The following is a 20793-nucleotide window of genomic DNA, read 5'->3' as shown; positions in this document are numbered from 1 at the left end:
TTGCCCTGACAGAACAAAAGCTTCCTGGTAAAAGCTGCATGTGCTGTTCCCACAGGGAACTTTGCCCAAGAAAACCCCTTTGCCCTCAGATGCTGCCATCCCTGGAATAAGCAAAGAATAATATTTATCCTGTACCTCCCTCAGCACCAATTTCAAGTGAAAGTAACCCAAAAGCCTGTAGCTGGAATCTATATCTTCAGTATTCTCTTGAGTGGGTTTTGATGAGTCTGGTGCAGTTACTTTAATACTTCATTGATTTTTAATATGCAATCTCATGTAACAGCACAGCCACATAGTCAATACACTTATCCCCCTTTTTTGGCTATTGGAAAAGAAATATTTTACAGGAATGTGCTCAACATCTGCTGAAAACTATTATTTAGTTTGTTTAAAAAGAATCCAACTGGCAAAATGTTTCTCCTGAAAAGTTTTATACAGTTAAAATATACATGCTTTAGCATTTTACATTCAAGGTCTCTTAAGTACAAAAGCCAGCTTTACTTTGTTATGTAACACTGAGACACCAAGTATGATTTAGTCATTCTTCATTTAAAAAAACTACAACTTTTTACACAGGCCTTTAAATTTTCATATAGGAAGTCACATGCAGAACACTTGATGTACTGACTTTTATGGAAAAAAGCTTAACAAGTGCTTTAGTTGAAAAAATATATACATACATTTGAGGATCTTACTCAAACAGCAGATTTATGATAATTTTAGAATGTAAAATAATAAGTGCAAGTAGATTTTTCTTTTTTAAATAGTACTATATTTCATACAAAAATAGACATCCATATATTTTATTTCTATGGCAAACTCAGAGTTATGTCTTTGTTTGAGGATGATCCTGTTTGAGTGCCCAGCTGGCATAGCTTTTGGAATCTCAAATAGCTGTCTTCAGCTAACCTGAACTCTTTAAATAGTCCTAGAAATACATACCCTGAATGTACAAATGCTGGAAAAATATATTTTCAATGAAGATCAATTTAGTGCTGCTGAAGCCAGGGAGCTCAGGGACTTCTCTTCCCCATCAGGTGTTCACAGCCTTCCAAGGGGCTGTGGCTGAGCCAGGAAAAAACTTTTCAAGCAGCACCTGCAGTCAGTGAGGTCTGGCTCTGTTGGAGCATTAGCTTTGGTTGCATAGTGTGGAAATTGAGGAGAGCCCTGGCACTCCAAGCTCTGCCCATCAGTTGTCCTTGGTGCCACAATGACCCTGATGTCCCCAAGCTGTGCTGGGACCATGAAGCCAGCCCTGGAGTGCAGCTGCTGGCACCTTTGGGAATACATGCCAAGGTGAGTTGGTTTTGGTGCTGTTAAAAGCAGAGAAGACAAAGCCTTACCAGTATCACTTAGGGGGTGAAAGGCCCCTGTATTGCCTCATTTCACATGCTGAGCTGGAATTCCAGTTCAAAGGTGTCTTTATGAACAAAACAAATTGCATTTTGATGAGAGACATGATTCAGGATCACTTGGAGCCTAAACAGTCTCACTTGGGACATAAAAGCCCAACTCAAGTTCCTTGAAGCTCATCAGTGCATTCACTCCTCAGTGAGCTTCCAGCAGGGTGAGAGGAAGGTAAAGAGAGCATTTCTGAAGAGCCTTTCCCCTCTTATCTCTTGCACTTCCCATGCTGCAGAACCTCTGCCTGCTCTTTTGCATTTACCTTTCATACTTCAGAGGAAGAGGAATGCTGACTTTCACAGGAGCAGCCCCTGCAGAATCAGCTTCCCTGCAGAGAGACATTGGATCAACCTCCCATCTTCCAGATTTGTGCAAAATTCAGTTCTTTTAGGAGCTGGTGCTTGGCATGAAGGAAAACAGGAGTTGCTGCTTATGGTTCCAGTGGTGTGTGACTTCAGTAGTTGGGTACTTTTTTCCCCTCTACATACTGGTAGCCCACAAAAAGTCCATTCTGTGGGGTGGATTTTACTCACAATATTTCAATGTCCCATTTCTGTGAAGGTCTGTTTTCTATTGGCTGATTCATAATGATGTGATTCTTGTCATAGTAATTTCCTCCTTAAAAACAAAAGAAGGTCATGAAGGAAAAGCTTTTGAAAGAAATACTCATAAAAATTACACACCATCTTTGAGAAGTGTGACTAAGTTGGAAAATCAGCTGAAAAATATGAATTCCATGAGGTAGGGGCTGGTGTCTGCAACTGAGCAATGACAGTTTTAACCAGCCTTCTTCTTTTCAACTCCTTTTCTCTTTCTGAGCTATTCTGTAGTTGGTTTTCCTTCACCACTTTGTCTTCTGTAACTTGCAGTCCTTGCCCTCTGCACTATTTAACTCCCCAAAGCACAACAGTTGATCTGATCAAAATAAACCTCTGGAATCAAAAGAGAAAGGTTCCTCCCTGCCCTGCAGTTTCTTGTCCCACTGTCAAGCAACTGGACAGGGAATGTACGAATCAGTTTCTGACCTTAAGACCAAAGGAAAAAAAAAAAAAGCTGGACTATGGAAGTTAACCTTAATCAAGAAACACATGTAAAACCTGTGAGCTTGAGAGTTTTTGTTTTTAAATACCTTTAATATCAAGCACCAGTTGCTCACTGAGGTATGAACTGATGGTTCCATCCTCGTTGAATCTCCACTTTTGCCTGTCCCTCCCATGTTCTGTCCAGAGGGCGACTTTGGCCCCAGGCAGGTCTCTGCCCCCAATGACATCCAGACAGGTATTGTTGGCCTAAGAAACAAAAGGAGAGCAGTGAGATCCAGGCCACAGAGCCTCACTTTTGTGCCTGACTTCTCTCAGGCACTGAGCATATGGCAGTAAATCATGGGAAGCAAGCCAAGAACAGATTATTCAACACCCGACCAGCTGCTTGACCAAAGGTGGTGATCTTTGTTACTTCGTTTTTTTAATGTTAAACCATCAGCTTTTTAAAAAATATTAATAACAGACCATCAAGGGCAGCATTAGCAGAAAACCACTCTGAAACTCACCTTGGACTTGAGGAGGCCCCGGCAGTAGAGCCAGAGCTGGCAGTCGCTGCGGCTGCGCGGGGCCGCGCACACCGAGGCCGCCCGGACGTCTGCCAGGCTCCCAGCCACGCTCAGGTACTTGCCCTGGGCCCTGTTCCTCACCCTCAGGTACACTGCTGGCTGCAACGGGGTGAGGGAAGAGATTTACAACACAGAGAACAAGCAAACTGATGTGAGAGGGCCTCCCCTCCACCATTCTCCCTCCATCTATGTTCAGTCTTTGTTCTCAGTTGAGGACATTCAGTAATTTTTTGGTTGGAAACCAACAGTGCATGTGAAGCACAGTAAGTGGTTTTTCACATGCAGATGGGCAGCTATAAACAGCAATGGCAGATAGGTCTTTTTTCAAAGAATGTAATTATGGCTATAGAACTAATTCCTGTGATCTGCAAATATGCCCAGTTCAGCACATTTCACTCGTTCCAAGGGCAGTAAAGGGGCTGCACTCCATAAGCTTTTAATTCTTGGGACACAGAACTCGCTGAGTTACATATCCAGCAACTTCTGCTCTCACTAACTGGAATATATGGCAGAGAAATGCACCACTGTTTTTGAACATACATGGAAAATAGGGCACTGACCTGGTATCCCTGCGTATTGGTTTACTCAAAAAATAAGGAGGATTTTGCAGGGCTACTGCAGGGTTTGAGCTTTTGCTCTGTTATTCACTGATTTCAGTGCAAATAAAGAGCAGGGAATTACAAAGGGCAGCTCTGTTGGAACCCCAACTCCAGCACAGCTTATTTTCTGTGAGCTTTACATCTTTTTTTTCCATATTAAAACAAACCCTGAGATACAGACAGTAAGGCCTTTCTCCCACCAAGCATCCATAAACAAAACCTGTATCAGTACACGTTTAGCTACCTTTTATGGTTTAGAGACCTGAATCTGAATGAGACTGAAATAGGATTTACCTGGGGTGAGACAGAGAGGGAAAACCTGATGGGAACTGCATGAGCTTTGCCTCTTTTGGAAATCCAGGCCACAGCACAATAAAATTCGCTCTTGTTTCTATTTATGTTAATTATGAAACAAGCCAGTGTGGAATTGGTTTCCTCATTATATTGTTATATGGCAAAAATGTAAAAATAGAGCATCCACAGAACATGCAATTCAGGAAAACAAAACTTGGCACCAAGAAACTGGGAATTATTTCCCTTTAGGAACCTAACACAGATCTCAGTAACTGCTACAAGAGGCATTTTCTGCTTCAGCAATCTTCAGTGGGTCCTTCTGGCTGTCATCATTAGGCCTGATTTAAGGAGTACAACACACCCCAATGTGCTGATACCTGTGCACAAACCCCTGTCCATAAAAACCCCTTTTCCTCACTCAGTCTTACAGTACCTGCTTCACAGGACGAAGGGAGCCAATCACTTTCCAGCCACTGTGTTCACTCCAGTTTGAAATCTCCCTGGGCTCCAGCAGAATCTGCTTGCCTAAAAAATTGCATCCCTCGTAGGCAATCCACCTGGATACACAAAACAGAACGTGAAAGGGCACTTGTTATCCACAGCAAAACTAAACTGTGCTCTTGGAAGCCCCCAAAGCTCTCCACAGTGATGCCTCTCTTTGTGTGCTGCAAAATGCCATCCATTTCAGTGGGATGACTGCCTTCTGTTGAAATTCAGACCTGTTTTCTGTCTGTCTGCCTAAAATTTATAAACTACACTTCCCATCTCCCCTTTCCCCCTCCACTTTTTCCCCCCACAAAAAGGAGAACCTCTGCATGAGCCCAGATGGGAATAATGCTGGTTTCAGCCAGGCCTATGTTAGGAAACTAGGGAGCCACACTTGCAGCTTTGCCTGGCTGTGCACATTAATTATGAGAGGATCTCATCTCATATTTTTGTTAGCTTTTTATACAGTTCCACTTGTCTGAAAACACATTACAGGTATTCACTCCAAACCCCGCAGCCTGCTGCAGCAGATTTTCCTGTCATGAATACACCATGGACATGGACGTGGCTGAGTCCTGTGACACCCAGTTAAAGCACTGGCTCATACAGACCCCTTGTTATCTGGGCATCTGCTCAGTAAATGCTGCTCACAAAGGCAGCCTCAGGAGCACAGATCCCTTCTGTTTGCATCAATAGCACATTGCTGTGTGGACAGTGACTCCTGAATGCCTGACTCAGGAACTGCTCTGAGCACAAAGCAAGTGCTGGTTTCCCAGGTTACCTGTTGTACAGGTCAGCTGCTGGGAACATGAGGGATGGCTGTGCTCTGTGTCAGTGAGAAAACACCCACAGCCTCACAGCACCTGGAACTGCTTTTGCCCAGTGCCCACAACTCAGAGAAACTGAGAGCCAGCCCTGCTCAGGGCTCCATGGAGGCCCAACTGTGCCAGCTGAGAGCTGCCTGGCAATGAGGCTGGGTCCCTGTTTCTTCAAACAAAGTCCACACCTCCTGACTAGCAGGTATTCAGGGCAGCCTGAGCACTCCTGTGTCTTCCTTATACTCTGAACACATTCCTGGCTTTTTTTCCCTTGCAATGGTTTCTGTCAAGTCACTGAGAATTCACTGTTAACATTACTCTTGGAGCATGAACAGTCTCATGTGGAATGCAGTTTCAAAGCAGACATCTACAGGGAACAGAGGGGAAAGACTTACAGTGATCACCATCTGAAGCCAGGTTGGTCTCCTGGCATTCAGTGACATAGGCAGAACCCATCTCTCCTCTCACACAGGCTGTGCCACCTCTCCCACACCTCTGAGAACCCCAGTACCCTTTGCCAAGGCAGATTCCAGGTTTGTGCCTTACTGAGGTGGCCAGTAGGCTCAGGAAGGAGCCTTTTACCTAAGCCTGGCAGCAAGATGCCATAGCAGTATTTACATAAATCTTTGCTATTTGCCCAAAGCTGACAGCAGGCTTTGGGACCAGGAGCCAAAAAAGCCTCTAAATCTGCCTTCCTGAACTCTGAATTCCAGATAAGGCAAACAAACCCTCCAGAACATCCCACAATCACCTAACACCCTCAGCCTTTAGGCTACCTGCGTGCTGTGTGGGATGGGGACAGGCTGTGGAAGTCTCCTGTGAACTGTTAAATACACTGATATACTTTACTTAACAGGTGTGGTGTTCTGTGGCTAACAGAGCACATGGTGCAATGAAAATGACACAGGTAAACCATGGAAAATCAACACTAAAAATCAACACACCAGAAATCTCTTGCACAGCTCAACTCAGCTCAGACTTCCCCCTGACTGATTTTTACTTTGCTTTTAGTGAAGCTGTGCAACACAGTTTTTCACAATTCAGAACAGATTTTTTCCTTCACTGGTTCAGGAAAAAACCCACAATACAAGCATGAAGTGTTTGAGATGAAACAAGGATGAGTGCAAGATGAGCTTCCCCAGTAGTGTACAGAGACAAAGAGGATGACCAGAGGGCACTAGAATTGAAACCCAAGTGCACAGGTGAATCTGCACACATGCTTAAGAGCAAAAAGCATAGTTTTAGCTCTGGATAATTTTTCCATTATGAAAGTTGTGAGAATTTTTACTAATCAAACCCTTTTGAAAAGGGTCCACCCCTTTTCAAAAAAAAACCCCAACCCATATTTTCCCTTACACTATTTTTTTGGCCAACTTAGGTTTTGCAAACTTTGATGAGAAAGCCTACCAAAGGCAAAGGGAGAAATGCAAAGGGCCAGAGCAAAGGCTGAGTGTAACCCAGCCATGGCAAGGGATGGTGCACTGCTCCATTCCCCACTGCTGCTGTTCTGCTGCTTTGCAAAGAGCACTGACCAGAGCCTGAAGTGGGGGAGCCTCCAGATCTGTGTTACACCATCCTTGGGAAAACCTTTACTCTCTTTCCTAGGAAGCATCGAAAAAATATCAGAGGAAACGCAGCATTTCTGCCCTGAACCTATCCCAGAGACAGGGAGGCAGCTAACCTGGCTTGGACACCCAAAAATGAGCAGAAAGATGCAGGAGGGGCTGGCCTGTTGCACTGTCCTGTGCTTTCTTGCCACGTGGTCCCAAACCCATCACCCTTCCTTCAGCCAACTGCTGGGGCAAAGGGATTGAATTTCCAGACAACACACACTTCTGTATTTTCAGCAAAGGTTCAGGCTGGAAGTGGCAGAAATGTTGGGAACTGCTGTGAACCGGCAAAGCTCTGTGGGGAAGCTTATGTTCACTATTCTCTCAAGAAAATTACAGCCTTGCCCACGTGGAAAAGGTGGGGAAAGGTCAAACATAAACATAGGAAATGTGTGTCCCATTAGGAGAACAGCAGTTTCCAGCCACTCTCAGTTGCAGGATGAGCCTCTGCAAGTTATTTGTTGCTGCTGTGGGTGTGGAGGCTGAAAACCTGGCTGAAAACAGAACACTTGGGAGCTCTTCCAAAAGGTGAAAGGGAGAGACATGGAAGAGGTTAGAACGCCACTGCTGCAGATGGAAAATGCTTTCACAGAAGAACCTGGCTGTACATTCACACTCCTGGAGAAGGGTTAAACTAATAACAGAAGCAAATAACTGTTCCAGCTGTCAGATCCACCCAGAGCTCCTCTCAGAAGCTGCTGCTTCTCTGGCAGCCAGTCAGCACATCAAGCTTCCCTGAGCCACTGCAGTAGTTTAAATCACTGCAGTTTATAGCTGGCATTTTACAGCCTGTTAATAAAGGCACTCCAAGTTTACACTACCTGCCTTGTAAAGTCTGTGCCTCAGAATAGAAGTTAAGAATGTAAACCATCCTATGAACAAGGCAATAATCATGAGACAATGTTAGCTCCTACAGTGCAAAACTGACAGGGATATTCCTTCCATACTTACAATCCACTTCTCACCCACACAGACTGGGTGTAAAAATGAAGGTCCTCGTTCAGAACAGAATTGACTGCTTCACTGAAGTGCAGCTCTCTGCCCTTGCAGCATTCCAGGCTGAACAGGCTGATGGAAGGCTCAGCAAAAACCTGGGGCAGGAGGAAGGAGGAAAGAAAAGCACAAAGTTTTAGTGGGAATAGTACAATTGCAGTTGTTAGATGTGATGCACACATTGGCCCACTTCAGTTGAATTTCCCACAATGCTTCTGGGTTAGCTTGTGCTCCCTCAGCAAATGGAACAGCAAGGGAAAACCCCACAGCACACAGAGCTGAAACAAACTGCATTTATCAGTGGCTTTGTCATCAGTGCAGTGCCCCAATGACACAGGCCAGGCACAGAGTCACCAAGTGATGCAGAGGCCTCTGTTTGGAAAAACTCATTTTGATCTGATTTGTATCATCAGGGCCTTGATTGCTTTTCAAAAATCCGCTTTATTTCCTTATTGATGGAACATGCACCTAAAATAGTGAGTCAAATCAAAGTCCACTGGCCGCTTCAACTAGTTGTAGTTCACTGCAAACATTTCAAATAGCTACAAATTGTAAAAGGTCAGAAATGTCAACTAAGAGGTTCTCAATGTTTTTAACAGACATTCCTATTTTTTTCTGTCAATCTTGAAGGAAGAGCATAATAAGTCAATTCTATAATCTCATGTAGAATTGTAACATTTTTCACTTAATGCCCTTTTCTACAGTTGACAGATTGCCTGTGAAAGCAAATAAAAAGATCAGTTTGCATGAAAATGTGGTGCAGCTATAAGGCCAGCAGAAAAACAGAGGAAGCAGATTTAAATACACAAATTCTGTGGCCTAGTACAAGGAACACTTGTACAATGCTTCAGCATTTTTTACCTAAAACCAGAAGCAAAAGTGCCTGGAGTTTACACCTGGAAAGGAAGAGGGAACAGGTCTGACTAACTCAGTGAGCTGCCTCTCTAGGAAAGGCACCTTCTTTTAGGAGATGTTACCCTGAGATAGCTGGCTCAGGCAAAATCTGGGATTTCTCTTGCAGCAAAGCCACGGCCTCAGGTGAAATAAATGAAACAAAATCTTGAATTAAAGTTGACACAGGCACTGAGCAATTAAGGGAAATTAATTTTCATGTTTGAAGAGGCATATGTAGTGTAGGCAAGTGTCTCTGAAAAGCTCAGGGGTGTGTCAGGACATATGAATGTGCTTGACACTGACTCAGTGCAGTTGGTATGCAGCTGGTTGGTCACATTCTGCCTTCCTCTGCCAGCCCGTGCAGGGACAGCCCCAGTCATGCAGCACTGCAGGGACAGAGAGCTCACTGAGACATTCTGAAGAAGAGCTTGGGATCATCAGCTCAGAGAGATTTTTAAATCCTACTGTGCTCCCAAAATCTAACGTTACACACCAGAAAGGGATCAAAACCCATAAGGTTTTTATTTTGGAATGTCAGCTCTTCCCAAGTGCCTTCTGCTGGATGGGGTGGATCAGATTTATAGTGAGGGCTAAAGGTTCACTTTGAAAGCCAGAGCAGCAGGCCTAGGGCAGGCAGCTACTCCTGGGGTTGCTTTGCTCAGCCAGGCAGAATCATAACACTCCTGTTTGCAAGAGCCCTGGCACTGCCTTTCACCTGAGTGGACACCAGAAATCTTGTCCAGAACAGGCCCAAATTTCACAAGTGCATTGCTGATCATGAGAAACACCATTTGTGGTGCAGGACATTACTGCCCAAACCTAAATATTGATCCTGCTGTTGCAACACTGAGGATGTTAAGAGACAAGGCTGCTGTACCAGACAGGCAAGTCACCTGAGCCAGGATATCCATTTATACACCAGGAACCACAACAGCAGACTGCTGGAGTCAATTAAAGTGATTCCAGCTCTGCTGTGGTTGTGACTGTTTGGACTGAGAGCTCTGAGAACTCCCTGTCCAGCTGCTCAGAGTCCCTGACACACACCAGTGATGGCTCTGATCCCTCTGTCCCAGGGGGATCTCAGCAGAGATGAAGTCCAGAGAGAAACCAGGCTGCTGTGCCAAGCCCTGAGCTCTCCTGTTCCACAGCCATATATAGAGCACTGCACTGATTCCTCACCTTCTCTATTCCCTTCTAGGCCAACAGCTGGCAGCAGTGACTTTGGCCTGGCTTTTTTCTCTGACTTTGTTTTCACAGCTCCATGGAAACTGGGAACAGTGAAAAACAAGGTTTGGGGCTATGCTGTTAGGCTGGGAGGCATCTTGTTCCCAGCCTTTCTTGCAGAATGCTGACGAACATTTTCATCTGAAAGGTGAGCCAAAGACATCTATATTTACCCATTCCCATGTCTAGGTCAGCATTACTTTAGCTTCTTCTCACAGTAATTTCAAGGAAAATACCTGAAATGCCATGCTTTGGGAAAAGCTTGCCAAATGTGAGAATAACAAAGCACTACAGAATTTCTTAACATGAAATTTCTTAACAGTTTTTACATACAAAGGAACTGACTGCCTTTGCTTAAACCAGCATCAATAAAATTCCAAGAGATTTTGCTTGTCCTGCTTTTTTCATGCAACTACCCAGACTTGAAGGGATTTATTATATTCAAGAGGCCAGTGATTAAGGAAAGCTATATTTACCTAGCATTTCAAGATATGAGCAGCCTTGTGAACTGTTAAATACACTGATATACTTTACTGAAGAGGTGTGGTGTTCTGTGGCTAACAGCACATGGTGCAATGAAAATGACACAGGTAAACCATGGAAAATCAACACTAAAAATCAACACACCAGAAATCTCTTGCACAGCTCAACTCAGCTCAGACTTCCCCCTGACTGATTTTTACTTTGCTTTTAGTGAAGCTGTGCAACACAGTTTTTCACAATTCAGAACAGATTTTCTCCTTCACTGGTTCAGGAAAAAACCCACAATACAAGCATGAAGTGTTTGAGATGAAACAAGGATGAGTGCAAGATGAGCTTCCCCAGTAGTGTACAGAGACAAAGAGGATGACCAGAGGGCACTAGAACTGAAACCCAAGTGCACAGGTGAATCTGCACACATGCTTAAGAGCAAAAAGCATAGTTTTAGCTCTGGATAATTTTTCCATTATGAAAGTTGTGAGAATTTTTACTAATTAAACCCTTTTGAAAAGGGTCCACCCCTTTTCAAAAAAAAAAAACCCCAGCCCATATTTTCCCTTACACTATTTTTTTGGCCAACTTAGGTTTTGCAAACTTTGATGAGAAAGCCTACCAAAGGCAAAGGGAGAAATGCAAAGGGCCAGAGCAAAGGCTGAGTGTAACCCAGCCATGGCAAGGGATGGTGCAGTGCCCCATTCCCCACTGCTGCTGTTCTGCTGCTTTGCAAAGAGCACTGACCAGAGTCTGAAGTGGGGGAGCCTCCAGAGCTGTGTTACGCCATCCTTGGGAAAACCTTTACTCTCCAGGCTTGGCCAGCTCATCTCTCACAAGTGCCTTTGCTGGAGCTGCTCCTGCCTGGCTGCTCCCTTCAGTGTGGGATGGGTGCCTGGACAATGCAATGTCCACGGTCCAGTCCCAGCCACACAGAGTGACTCAGTGCCTGGCCCTGGGAAACTGCAGGTAGTTCTTGTATCTGATTTCTTTATTTGCCTCACAGGAATGCTGGGGAGATTAGTTAACACCTGTATTTAACTTAGAGCAGATAATATAGAAATACAAGGATTATCACGACTGATCAGAGCAAGAATAAAGAATGCCTCAGAAGAAAAGAGAAAAAACCCCAACCAAACAAAGAAAGCATTGCACAACCTTCAACCTGGATCTCATTTTTGGTTTTAGAAACCAGGACACTATTAATTTACAGGTTGAAGGTAACACTTTAGAAGGAAAGCTAATTGCTTATTGCAAGCATCCTGGGCATTTTTGTCCATGTAAATCACACCAAATATGACAGGGAGTTTGTCAAAACAACACACCTGAGAAAAGGCAGCACCAGAGCTGAACTCCCCATTGCAAGATTATCTATCCCAAAAGATTAACCTCCTCAAGCAGCAAACACTGGACAAATGCCCCAATAAGCAACCACGGCCCTATAAATGGTCCAGCTGCCTCCACCTGCTCTCTTGCAGCTGAACAAGGGCCCACATTTCCTTTCCATGAATCCACGGCAGTGCAAAAGGCAAATCCTTGCTGATGCAGGCACAGAAACCTGCACCTCTGCAGCAACTCTGAACCTGTGCTAGGCTTTCACCTGCCTGCAGGAGGGCTGTTAACAACAATACAACTGCACATTTCATCAACAAGCTTTGCTGGAAGGAAGAGTGCTTTGGGATTTTTTGATGAAAGGAGATGATGAGAAGCAAATGGCATCAGTGTCAGTTGCTCCTTCTTTGTGCCCTCCTGTTACTCCACAGCTTTTCCTAAATGCTCTAAGGATGATGAAATGGTCCAACCTGTATTTGAGCAAAATGGAACAGCAGGAAAAAAGCACAGCTAGGGCCTCCTAAAGATTTGGTTTGAGTATTACACACTTTGGAGAATAAGGTGTGATGGGAGAGAGGAAACTTCATCAGGAACAGAGGAAACTGGCTGCAAAGATGTGCTGAATTCCTCCATGATGCCAGTGCACAATAAATGGGGAAATAACCAAAGTGGAATCATATTAACTTGAATTTCTTGTGAAATGTGTGTGTAGAGGGTGTGGGAGCAGCATGCCGTACCTAAAAAATATACTGAAATGCTGGCAACTTCACTTGTCACCAGACAATACATAAAACATCCCTCCAAGAGCTAGAATAAAAATTAGCCAACCTAAAATACTGTCACTGCAGTGAAATCATCTAAGTATCACTACTGTGAGCCTATTTTCTTATCCAAATAATTCTGCATTGCTCTGAAAGTGTTGGGGGTTTCTTTTTCTATTTTTTTCCCCCTATTTTAGTTGGACTAACTCAGTGATTTAGGAGGAAAATTTTCATTCTGTTACGCAATTAAGCTCTTAAATTACATTTCTGTGAGTTTTCAAAATAAAAATCAAAAGTTTACTTTCTTAAATAGAAAAAAATTAACTTTTTTTTTTCATTTAGTGCAGCTGTTACATCTGCTTGCAAACAGTTTGTTTCCATCAAAGCTGCATTTTCTATAGAACAAATGGAATGTTCCCAGCGTGGGACTCCTCCACAGTTCCACTTGCAGCAATTACATCTCCCTGAAAGGAGAGCAGGAGACAATGCACATCCAGGGCTTGGTGTCAGGGTTAAAAGTTCTCCTTCTCACCCATGAGCTACCAGGGGACACACCTTAGCTCTGAAATGAGGCTGGTATTCAAAGCTGAAGAATGGAAAGGGGTTCCCAACACCACAAATGAATTCAATACAGCTACACAACAATTCCACTTGGGAACAGGCCTCTCTGGAATGAGCTAACAGAAATATGCTGTAATAGAAGGGGCTCTGTTCCAAGAACTGTGGACAATGCTCAGAATTAACTGTGGCTGCTCCTGGCCGTGACCTGCTGCGTGCTCTGGGTCACGTCTGTGCCACACCAGGGACCCCAGCACTGCCCTGGGGGCTCTGAGGACAAACAGGTAGAGATCAGGGGCATTTTATGCTGTTTAGTGCACTGAATTTGTGAAATACAAGGGCTACTATTGGCGAGAGAAGAGCCAAACTAAAAGGTGCAAAAGCAGAGGAAGATGTGTGCGAGCTCCCCACACACAGCCTGTTGTTTGCCAAACAAACTTCTTCCAGGGCCTGGCCCTGGGGAAACAAGGGCTGCCAGCAGTCTCCTACCATGCCAAACTTCATATTTACTTCCCTGTGAGATTACAGGCAGGGGGATTGGGATGAGGCCTACTATTATTTGATGTTAAAACTTCACTTGGATTTGGCACAGCAGAGTCCAAAAGCCTAACTTGAAAAGGAGAACTTTAATCTAAAACCCAGGCTCTCAGCAGGTGGGAAGTCTCTGTATCTGTACAGTGTAGTGAAAACTCCAGCTCTCAAATTTGGGTTGTACATCCTTCCCATCACACCCATGGGTTTGGTGCTTGCATTTGCTTGGGGTTTGGGGGTTTTTGGGGGGGCTTTTTCTCATTTGGTTGGTTGGTTGTTTTTTTTTTTTTGCTTTTCTTTTTAAAAGCTGTTCACAAATGGTAAAAAGGACTTCATATGTGAAAAATCTGAACTGAGTAACCCCAGAAGTCTAGCTCCATAGGAGCTGCATTGAAGGACACACACCACATGAGCTGAGTTTGTGTCCTGTGATCAGGGAAGGAGGAGGAGCTCTGGAGAAACTGGTGGCCAGTGCCAGAGAGAAGAGGGCAGAGAAGCCACTTGTTTCTCTTTTACCCACAGTGTTACAGCTCATCTTTGATGCTCCTGCATAAGAGCACACCAAGATGTTGAAGAAAGGCACAGACATCACATCAAGACTGCAGGTTTTTGTGTTCTGTGTGCAGGATTACAATGGGATGTATAAAAGATTGTATCCCTCTTGTTCTGGAGGGCAAAATGCATTCCTGTCCAACCCCCTGGCCATGGAGGATCTTGTGTCTCACTTGTAAAAAAAGAGAACAACTTTAAACCCAGAACACCCAAGAGCAGCTACAAGTGACCTCGTGCAAGAGTGCACACAGCTTGACCTGCTCCCAACCCAAAAAATCCCGTGAGCCAAGAAAACAAACCTCACTCTTTTCCCTGACTGGGAGTTTGTTTAGGGCAAGTACTCACTTCAGACATCTGACAGGGAAAAGAGTTCTGAAATGTTTTTTTTTTTCCCCAATAGAGTCTTACATATTGAATAGGCTTGAGGGATTTGATTGTAGCAGTTGGGCAGCCACAGGAACTGAGGTCAACATAGAGGCCTTCTTCCAGCACACAGTGATTGTCAGTGGTTTCCCCTTTGTAGCACAGGAGCCAACTGCAAGAATAATGGAACAAAAAAGATAAGCTGCTCTAGCTGCTTATTTACAGCATGCTTTTTTCAAGATTAATACTTGCTGAGGACAAAAGGAATACAAAATTCTCTTTGTTCTTGTCAAGCTTTAAGTAAGGTGACTTGAAAGGCTATGCAGCAAAATCAAAATTGTGTGGTAGAGAAACCTCAGTTCCAGAGTCAAACGACGTTGAGTGGAATTCAGACACTTCCACTGTACCAAAATTCTCAAAATCTGGAATAAATTCTAACTGGAGTTAAAAAAAGTCATGGTAACTGTGCAAGCCTTCCCCAGGGAGAGCAAAATGCACAGTACCCAAACCAAGGGCAGGATGAGGGTTACTGAGATGCCTTGCAGGACAAAGGGTCTAAGACATGATGGAAGATGATGGGCATGTGTTATGTGCTTTCTGCTGCCTGAAATTTTGTAACATTTGAAAAAAAAATTCATAATACTGAAAATGATGGCATGTAAAACAACAGACACTTACCATCCCCGGAGAACCTTAAAAGAACATGGTATGAATGATGTAAAATCAGAAACTTCTGCTGTGAAATCTACACATGCTCCTTGGAAATGTGTATTACTGAAAGCTTTGAGCTACAAGAACAAAACAAAACAAAAACAATGACTAGAAGGGAAATGAATGCATTATCAGTAATGTCAACAGAGAAAGCTGTACTCTCAGAGAAGCATCCATTCAATTCACAAAGATACAATTAACTGAATGAATAGTCATTCAAAGAATCTCTTACATTTTCTACAGCTGCTTTATCTTTAGAAATATATCAAATATTTTGTCATCTCTGGGCTGGCACAGGAGGCTTCCCAGTGGTGCTAAGGCAGGCAGAGTTATCAAGTATAAGTTCAGCTGCAGCAGGAGAGGCACAAATAAGAAGAGTAGGACTCAAGGCTGTTATCATCCACCCAAAGTCCCCTTGAACTGCAGCTTAACTCTCACTACAGCTCAGCAATCCAGTGCTCAAAGCAGGATGGGGAAATGCTGGTCAAAAATACAGAGCTGCTAATGACAAAAGTGCCCTGAAATCTTCTGTGATCACTGTGGTTGCAGGTGGCTTTTCATTTCAGAACTAGCAGGAGCATTTCTGAGGGAACTGGGGACCTCTGAGGTTCAGCCAAGCTGCTTTTGTATGTCATGGTAAAGAACTGCAAGTCACAGTGAACCACACCCCATCACTAAGGTGCGATCAGTTCATCCCTAAAAAGCAAGAAGGCTCAAAATGTTGCAGCAAAAGTAAAATAGAAAAAAGCCAAACAAACAGACAAAAAACCCCCAATCAACCTCCCAAAAAACCAACCTCCCCCAAACAAACAGACAAAAAGCCCAAATGAACAAACCCACCCCCCCCAAAACAAACCTAAACTAAAAAACCACACACAAAAAAAACCCTAAAGCCCCCACCAAAACAAAAAGAAACCCTAGTATGAGGTAGGCTATGATCTATAGCAAAGACACCCTGAATTCTGTACCCTTGGGCTACCACTGTGTAAATGAGATGAATTTCACTTGAAAGCCTGAAAGAGAGGCTGGAAAAGAATGAAAAATCTAAATGTATCAAGAGAACAGCTCATATTCTATAATGGAAGAAAAACATGATGGCTGTTGCAAGAGCTACTTCCCCCTTCATGCCCCAAATTGGCCAAGCTTCCTGCCAAAGAAAAGAAATCAAGTGCTTTTGCCAGCACAGAGTGAGAAGGCCAAACACAAGTGTCAGCAAATGATTTTATGGAAAAGTTCAGTCTATGTTTTTAAAAGAAATGAATGTTTCCTGTTAGAAAGAACAAGAAAGGCTTAAGCTGGCCTTGCAGGCTATGAGCACTAATTGGAGAGCAGGCATCAGCTACAATAAAGTAATAAAGTGTAACTGACTTTTCTGTAAATACAACTGCACTGCTATGTCACAAAGCACCTATTTAAGCTGTAATTACACTGTATTTTCTGCCCACTCATCTCCAAGCTCTTTACAAAAGGGAATATATATACATACACACTGCCTCTCTTTCATAGGTCACGTGCTATGCAAGGCTTTTAAAGAAGATTCCCTACTCATTTTAACACAGAATTTATCTGGTAATGAATGAGGGTCTTAATTTGACAGAAGTTGGGGTGGAGCAGTGATTCCTCAGCACAAACACTGCAATTAGTCTCCAACTGCAGCCATCTCCACTTTGTCAGGGTCTGACATTAATGTGTGAGGTTTCGCTTCCCAAAAAGCCAAAGGACAGAATATTCAAGTACAAATGCAGGGTTGCATAGCAATTATCTCTGTTTCCTACAGCATCTCTGCAAGTCACCTGCTGTTGAAAGAGGCTTTGTTCTTGCTGAGCAAAGCTTTATTTTAATAAATGAAATGAATGGCTTTGCAGAGTTGGTGATTTCTTACACTCTATGTAGTTGGTTTATTAGGGAGCTTGGCAGGCAGAAAAGGTCAGGGGAGTCATTCAGAGATGTAAGAAAATTTTGCTGCTTTTCAATTTCTGATAAGAACACAAATGAAAAATAGACACACTCCTATAGACAGTGCAAACAGCTCCCTTGGTTCAGACATATGCTTATTAAAGGTGGGAGAATGTATAATCATTCAAAATACCCAATATATGACTTACTCAAGGGTCAAACATCAGGATGTTAAAGGACTTGCCAGCTCATATGCACCATGCTTAGAAGTTCCAAACTAAGAGACTGGTTTTCATGCAGAAAACTTTTATTTTACTCTGAATGTGAAATTCTTGATATTTATTTAAGGGCCTGTCTTTTACTTATCCAAAGTGATTAAATGTTTTCCCATTAAACATTACTCAAAATATCTTCCCTCCTTTAAGAACTGTAGTGATATGAAATATGTTATTTTCTCCCTAGCCCCAAGGCAGAATCCTATGAAAACCAGGATTGTGATAAGTCAGGATAGTAATTTTTTCACAAATGTTGTTAAGTCTGTTATTAAAGACCACAAGAGGCAAAATGCAATCCAGTACATGTCAATATTTAAAGGTGTCTGTGCATATACACACACACAGGTTTTTTCACATTTCTGGAAATAAAAGAGCCTGTAAAACACAACTTACTGAAACTTCAAAGGTTTGAACTGATCTTAAAGGTCTGCAACACTGGAATAATACACTCAATACCTCCCAGATTTTAGGAGGTCCTGAAAAAAATGTAAGAATTTGAGATGAAAATAATATTATCTTCAATTATGATCCCCCCCCCCCCCCAGTTTTATCTGAGTCAGTTATTTTATCTGGTAGCATTTACCAAGGCCCTCTGGTGAGCATACTTGCAAGTCTTTGGATTTGGCTGCAAACTGCCATGTGAATAGACTGGGCAGGAAGTCAGTGTTTAAGGCTAAAATAATACACCAATTATGTCTTCAGACAGGAAACATTTCCTGTAGTCCTGGGTTAATCATAAAGTGGCAGAACTGGAGAAAAAGGAGGGTGTGGTCCACCTGCTAAGTAACACAATGCACAACATTTCCCATCCAAGCAAGAGAGAAATTGTGTCCAGATGACAAAATACTTAAGTGTGCTGAAACAGAACCGCAGAGCTCTAAAATATCTTTTGTCTGAAAATAAGTCATGTTTCCTGAAATAAAATTTCCCAAAATTGCTTAATTAAAAGCATGTCAGAGAGAGCAATAAAATCACTCTGATCATCACCCAAGCTAGCAGGACAGAAAAAGATCAATCAAACAACTCATGCTGGACAAGGGAAGAGCCCTGCTGGGACAGAACATCGCAGGGAACACAGAGCACACATGGTGATGACCACAGAGCAGGGTTGTGTTTCAGAAAGATAACTCAAAGGTCCATTAATGGAATATAACCTTGTAAGGTAAGGACCAGAGTGTAAGAGCCTAAACTAACTCATTTTTGAGACTCAGAGTGAATTATAGGGACTGCTTTTTCTTAGTAAGTTATCACCAAGTAGGACAGAACTTTCAGGTAAACTTTCAGAATATATCATAGATTTATCACAGATTTATCATGATCAGGATGTGTCCAGTTAACCTCTGATGTTACTGTAACAAATAGGGAACCTTAAGGAGCAGCTATACCTGCTTGGAAGATTTTGGAAAGCAGAACTCCCAGCATCTAAAATAAAAAACCCAACTTCCAGTTGTTGATGCATTTCCAGGCTTGAAGTGTGCAGTTCAGTTTTCTGCAGTTTATATTTTCATCTTCACCTCACACAGAAACACAGGAGTGACAGACTGGATGCAATGCAAAATAATTGAAAGAAAATCTGCCATAAAGAGAAGGATGAATGGATGGGATGGCGAGTTTCCAGAAACAAGAGGGAAAGAAGAGGAAAATCAATAGCTATAGAGATCCAAAGTCACTCAAAACCTATAGGACTGCTTGCATTTTTGGGGATAGAATACTAAAGGGTATGATCCAGAATAAAACAAAGAGGAGAACACTTAGCAGACTTTACTTTTATCTATCTACCAGTTTCCTCCATCACTGATCTGTTGTAGCAAGGTGACAATATTGAAGTATCACCTGAAATTACTGAGATATCACCTGAAGGAAGGCATTCAACATTAATTGTTAAGTGTAGTTTAATACTAGAGACTATTATGTAATGCCAACTTACCAAATGTGGAGGTTCATTTGTCCCAAGGGGCTCCTGCAACAATAAATATATATACACACATTAGAAAACCCCAACATTAATTACAATTCATTTCCTAGGAGACATGCCAAGTTGCCTGAAATTTCTAAAGTATGAACTCAGGAGCAGAGGAAAAAAAAAACTTCCCAGTCTCTTGGCACAATTCTCTTCCCCAATTTCTGCCATGAGCTGCCTGTAAGCTCACAATTACCTGCCTGACTGTTCAATGCCTTTCACACAGAGAACTTGCATCAGCATTAATTAGCTCCCATAATGTGCATTACAGTCCATGTAAATGTCTCTGCATTTACTTTTGAGGCTGTTTCTTGAAAAAAAGACAGAACTAAAACCAACAGAAGACACCTCTCTCAACATGTGCTCTTCAAAATAAGGTTAAGTATTCCTTTTGCATTCCTATAATTTATTACTTTATTAATAATTTATTACTTATTATCATTTAATACTTATGGCTGTAGATTGTCTTTGTTTTGCATTAGGGTTTTGACAGCGCTGGCACTAATCTGCTTGGGTGAGCTGGCACTACCTTGGATTGAATAATGGATTAAAAATATTTCCTGTCTTTATTCACTGTATCTAGTACAAATATTTTAGCAGAAAAGTAAGGGAAAAAAACCCAACAGAATTCTATTATGTAATAATACAGGCCAGATAAATTCTCAAGCATTTTTAAATACATTATCAATTACTATGTTTAAAGGCAAATTAATCTTTCCAGGCCAGACTATTTTCTCCACATATGCAGTCTGCCAAAAGGAAATTCTTCTTATGAAGTTTCCCTGACAGTTTTCTCAAAAGACAAGAAAGATCTGCAGTGTCCATTTAAGTCTCCATCCTGAACAGACTCATTATGCCTTCCATGAGGGTCTTTAAATTGTTTCCAAGCCAATAGACAGGTTGTTATAATGTGGGCTCTCCTGTTTAATTATTATGGTAAACTCTGAACTCCAAAGGTCTCATTTGTTTTAAGGTTTTCCCTTAAATTCTGGTAACTCACCAACTTAACAGGTCGAATTGACATGATGGTTTTACTGGATCCTCCCCAGTCAAAGAAGCATTTGTATTTCCCTTTCTCCAGTACATATTGATCTCCACAGAAATATTTCTGCTGATATGCCACCCACCTGGAGAATGACACAGAAATTAAACTGAAAACATTGCATTTTTCTGAGTAGTTTGATGACATTAACAGCAAGTCAAGCACAACAGAATGTCCACCTGGCAGACAGTGCAACATTAAACCTGATGAGAGGCACAAAACTGTCACACACTTGATTTTCTGCTTTTCCCTACTTGGACAAACACAAGATTTTGGGTGTCTGCCTTCCCAGCAAATTCATTGTGAGATGATGCCCTGCTCAGAAATTCAGAGGAAAGAGACTGAACTGATAACTTTCTGAATCTCTCTTAATTGAAGCTTTGCCTGTTTGGCATCCCCCAGGCAGGGCT

General features: G+C 42.6%; 1 protein-coding gene across 1 annotated transcript in view; it reads right to left on the bottom strand.

Annotated features, from left to right (window-relative positions):
- Positions 1-766: 766 nt before the first annotated feature.
- The window catches only part of CRYBG3 (crystallin beta-gamma domain containing 3), a 67282-nt gene continuing 47255 nt past the window's right edge, over positions 767-20793 (bottom strand). Inside the window, exons 13-21 of the mRNA XM_031058135.1 lie at positions 20342-20468; positions 19309-19341; positions 15178-15287; positions 14545-14671; positions 7772-7911; positions 4340-4463; positions 2954-3112; positions 2534-2693; positions 767-2022 (exon numbers count right to left, since the gene is read on the bottom strand). Coding sequence (XP_030913995.1) covers positions 1934-2022; positions 2534-2693; positions 2954-3112; positions 4340-4463; positions 7772-7911; positions 14545-14671; positions 15178-15287; positions 19309-19341; positions 20342-20468 — 1069 coding nt within the window. The 3' untranslated portion in view covers positions 767-1933. The remainder of the gene's footprint in view (positions 2023-2533; positions 2694-2953; positions 3113-4339; positions 4464-7771; positions 7912-14544; positions 14672-15177; positions 15288-19308; positions 19342-20341; positions 20469-20793) is intronic.

Source organism: Geospiza fortis, unplaced genomic scaffold, assembly GCF_000277835.1.
Source record: "Geospiza fortis unplaced genomic scaffold, GeoFor_1.0 scaffold72, whole genome shotgun sequence".
Classification (NCBI taxonomy): domain Eukaryota; kingdom Metazoa; phylum Chordata; class Aves; order Passeriformes; family Thraupidae; genus Geospiza; species Geospiza fortis.
Note: the sequence above shows the minus strand (reverse complement) of the source record. Positions and strands in the feature narration are given on the sequence as shown.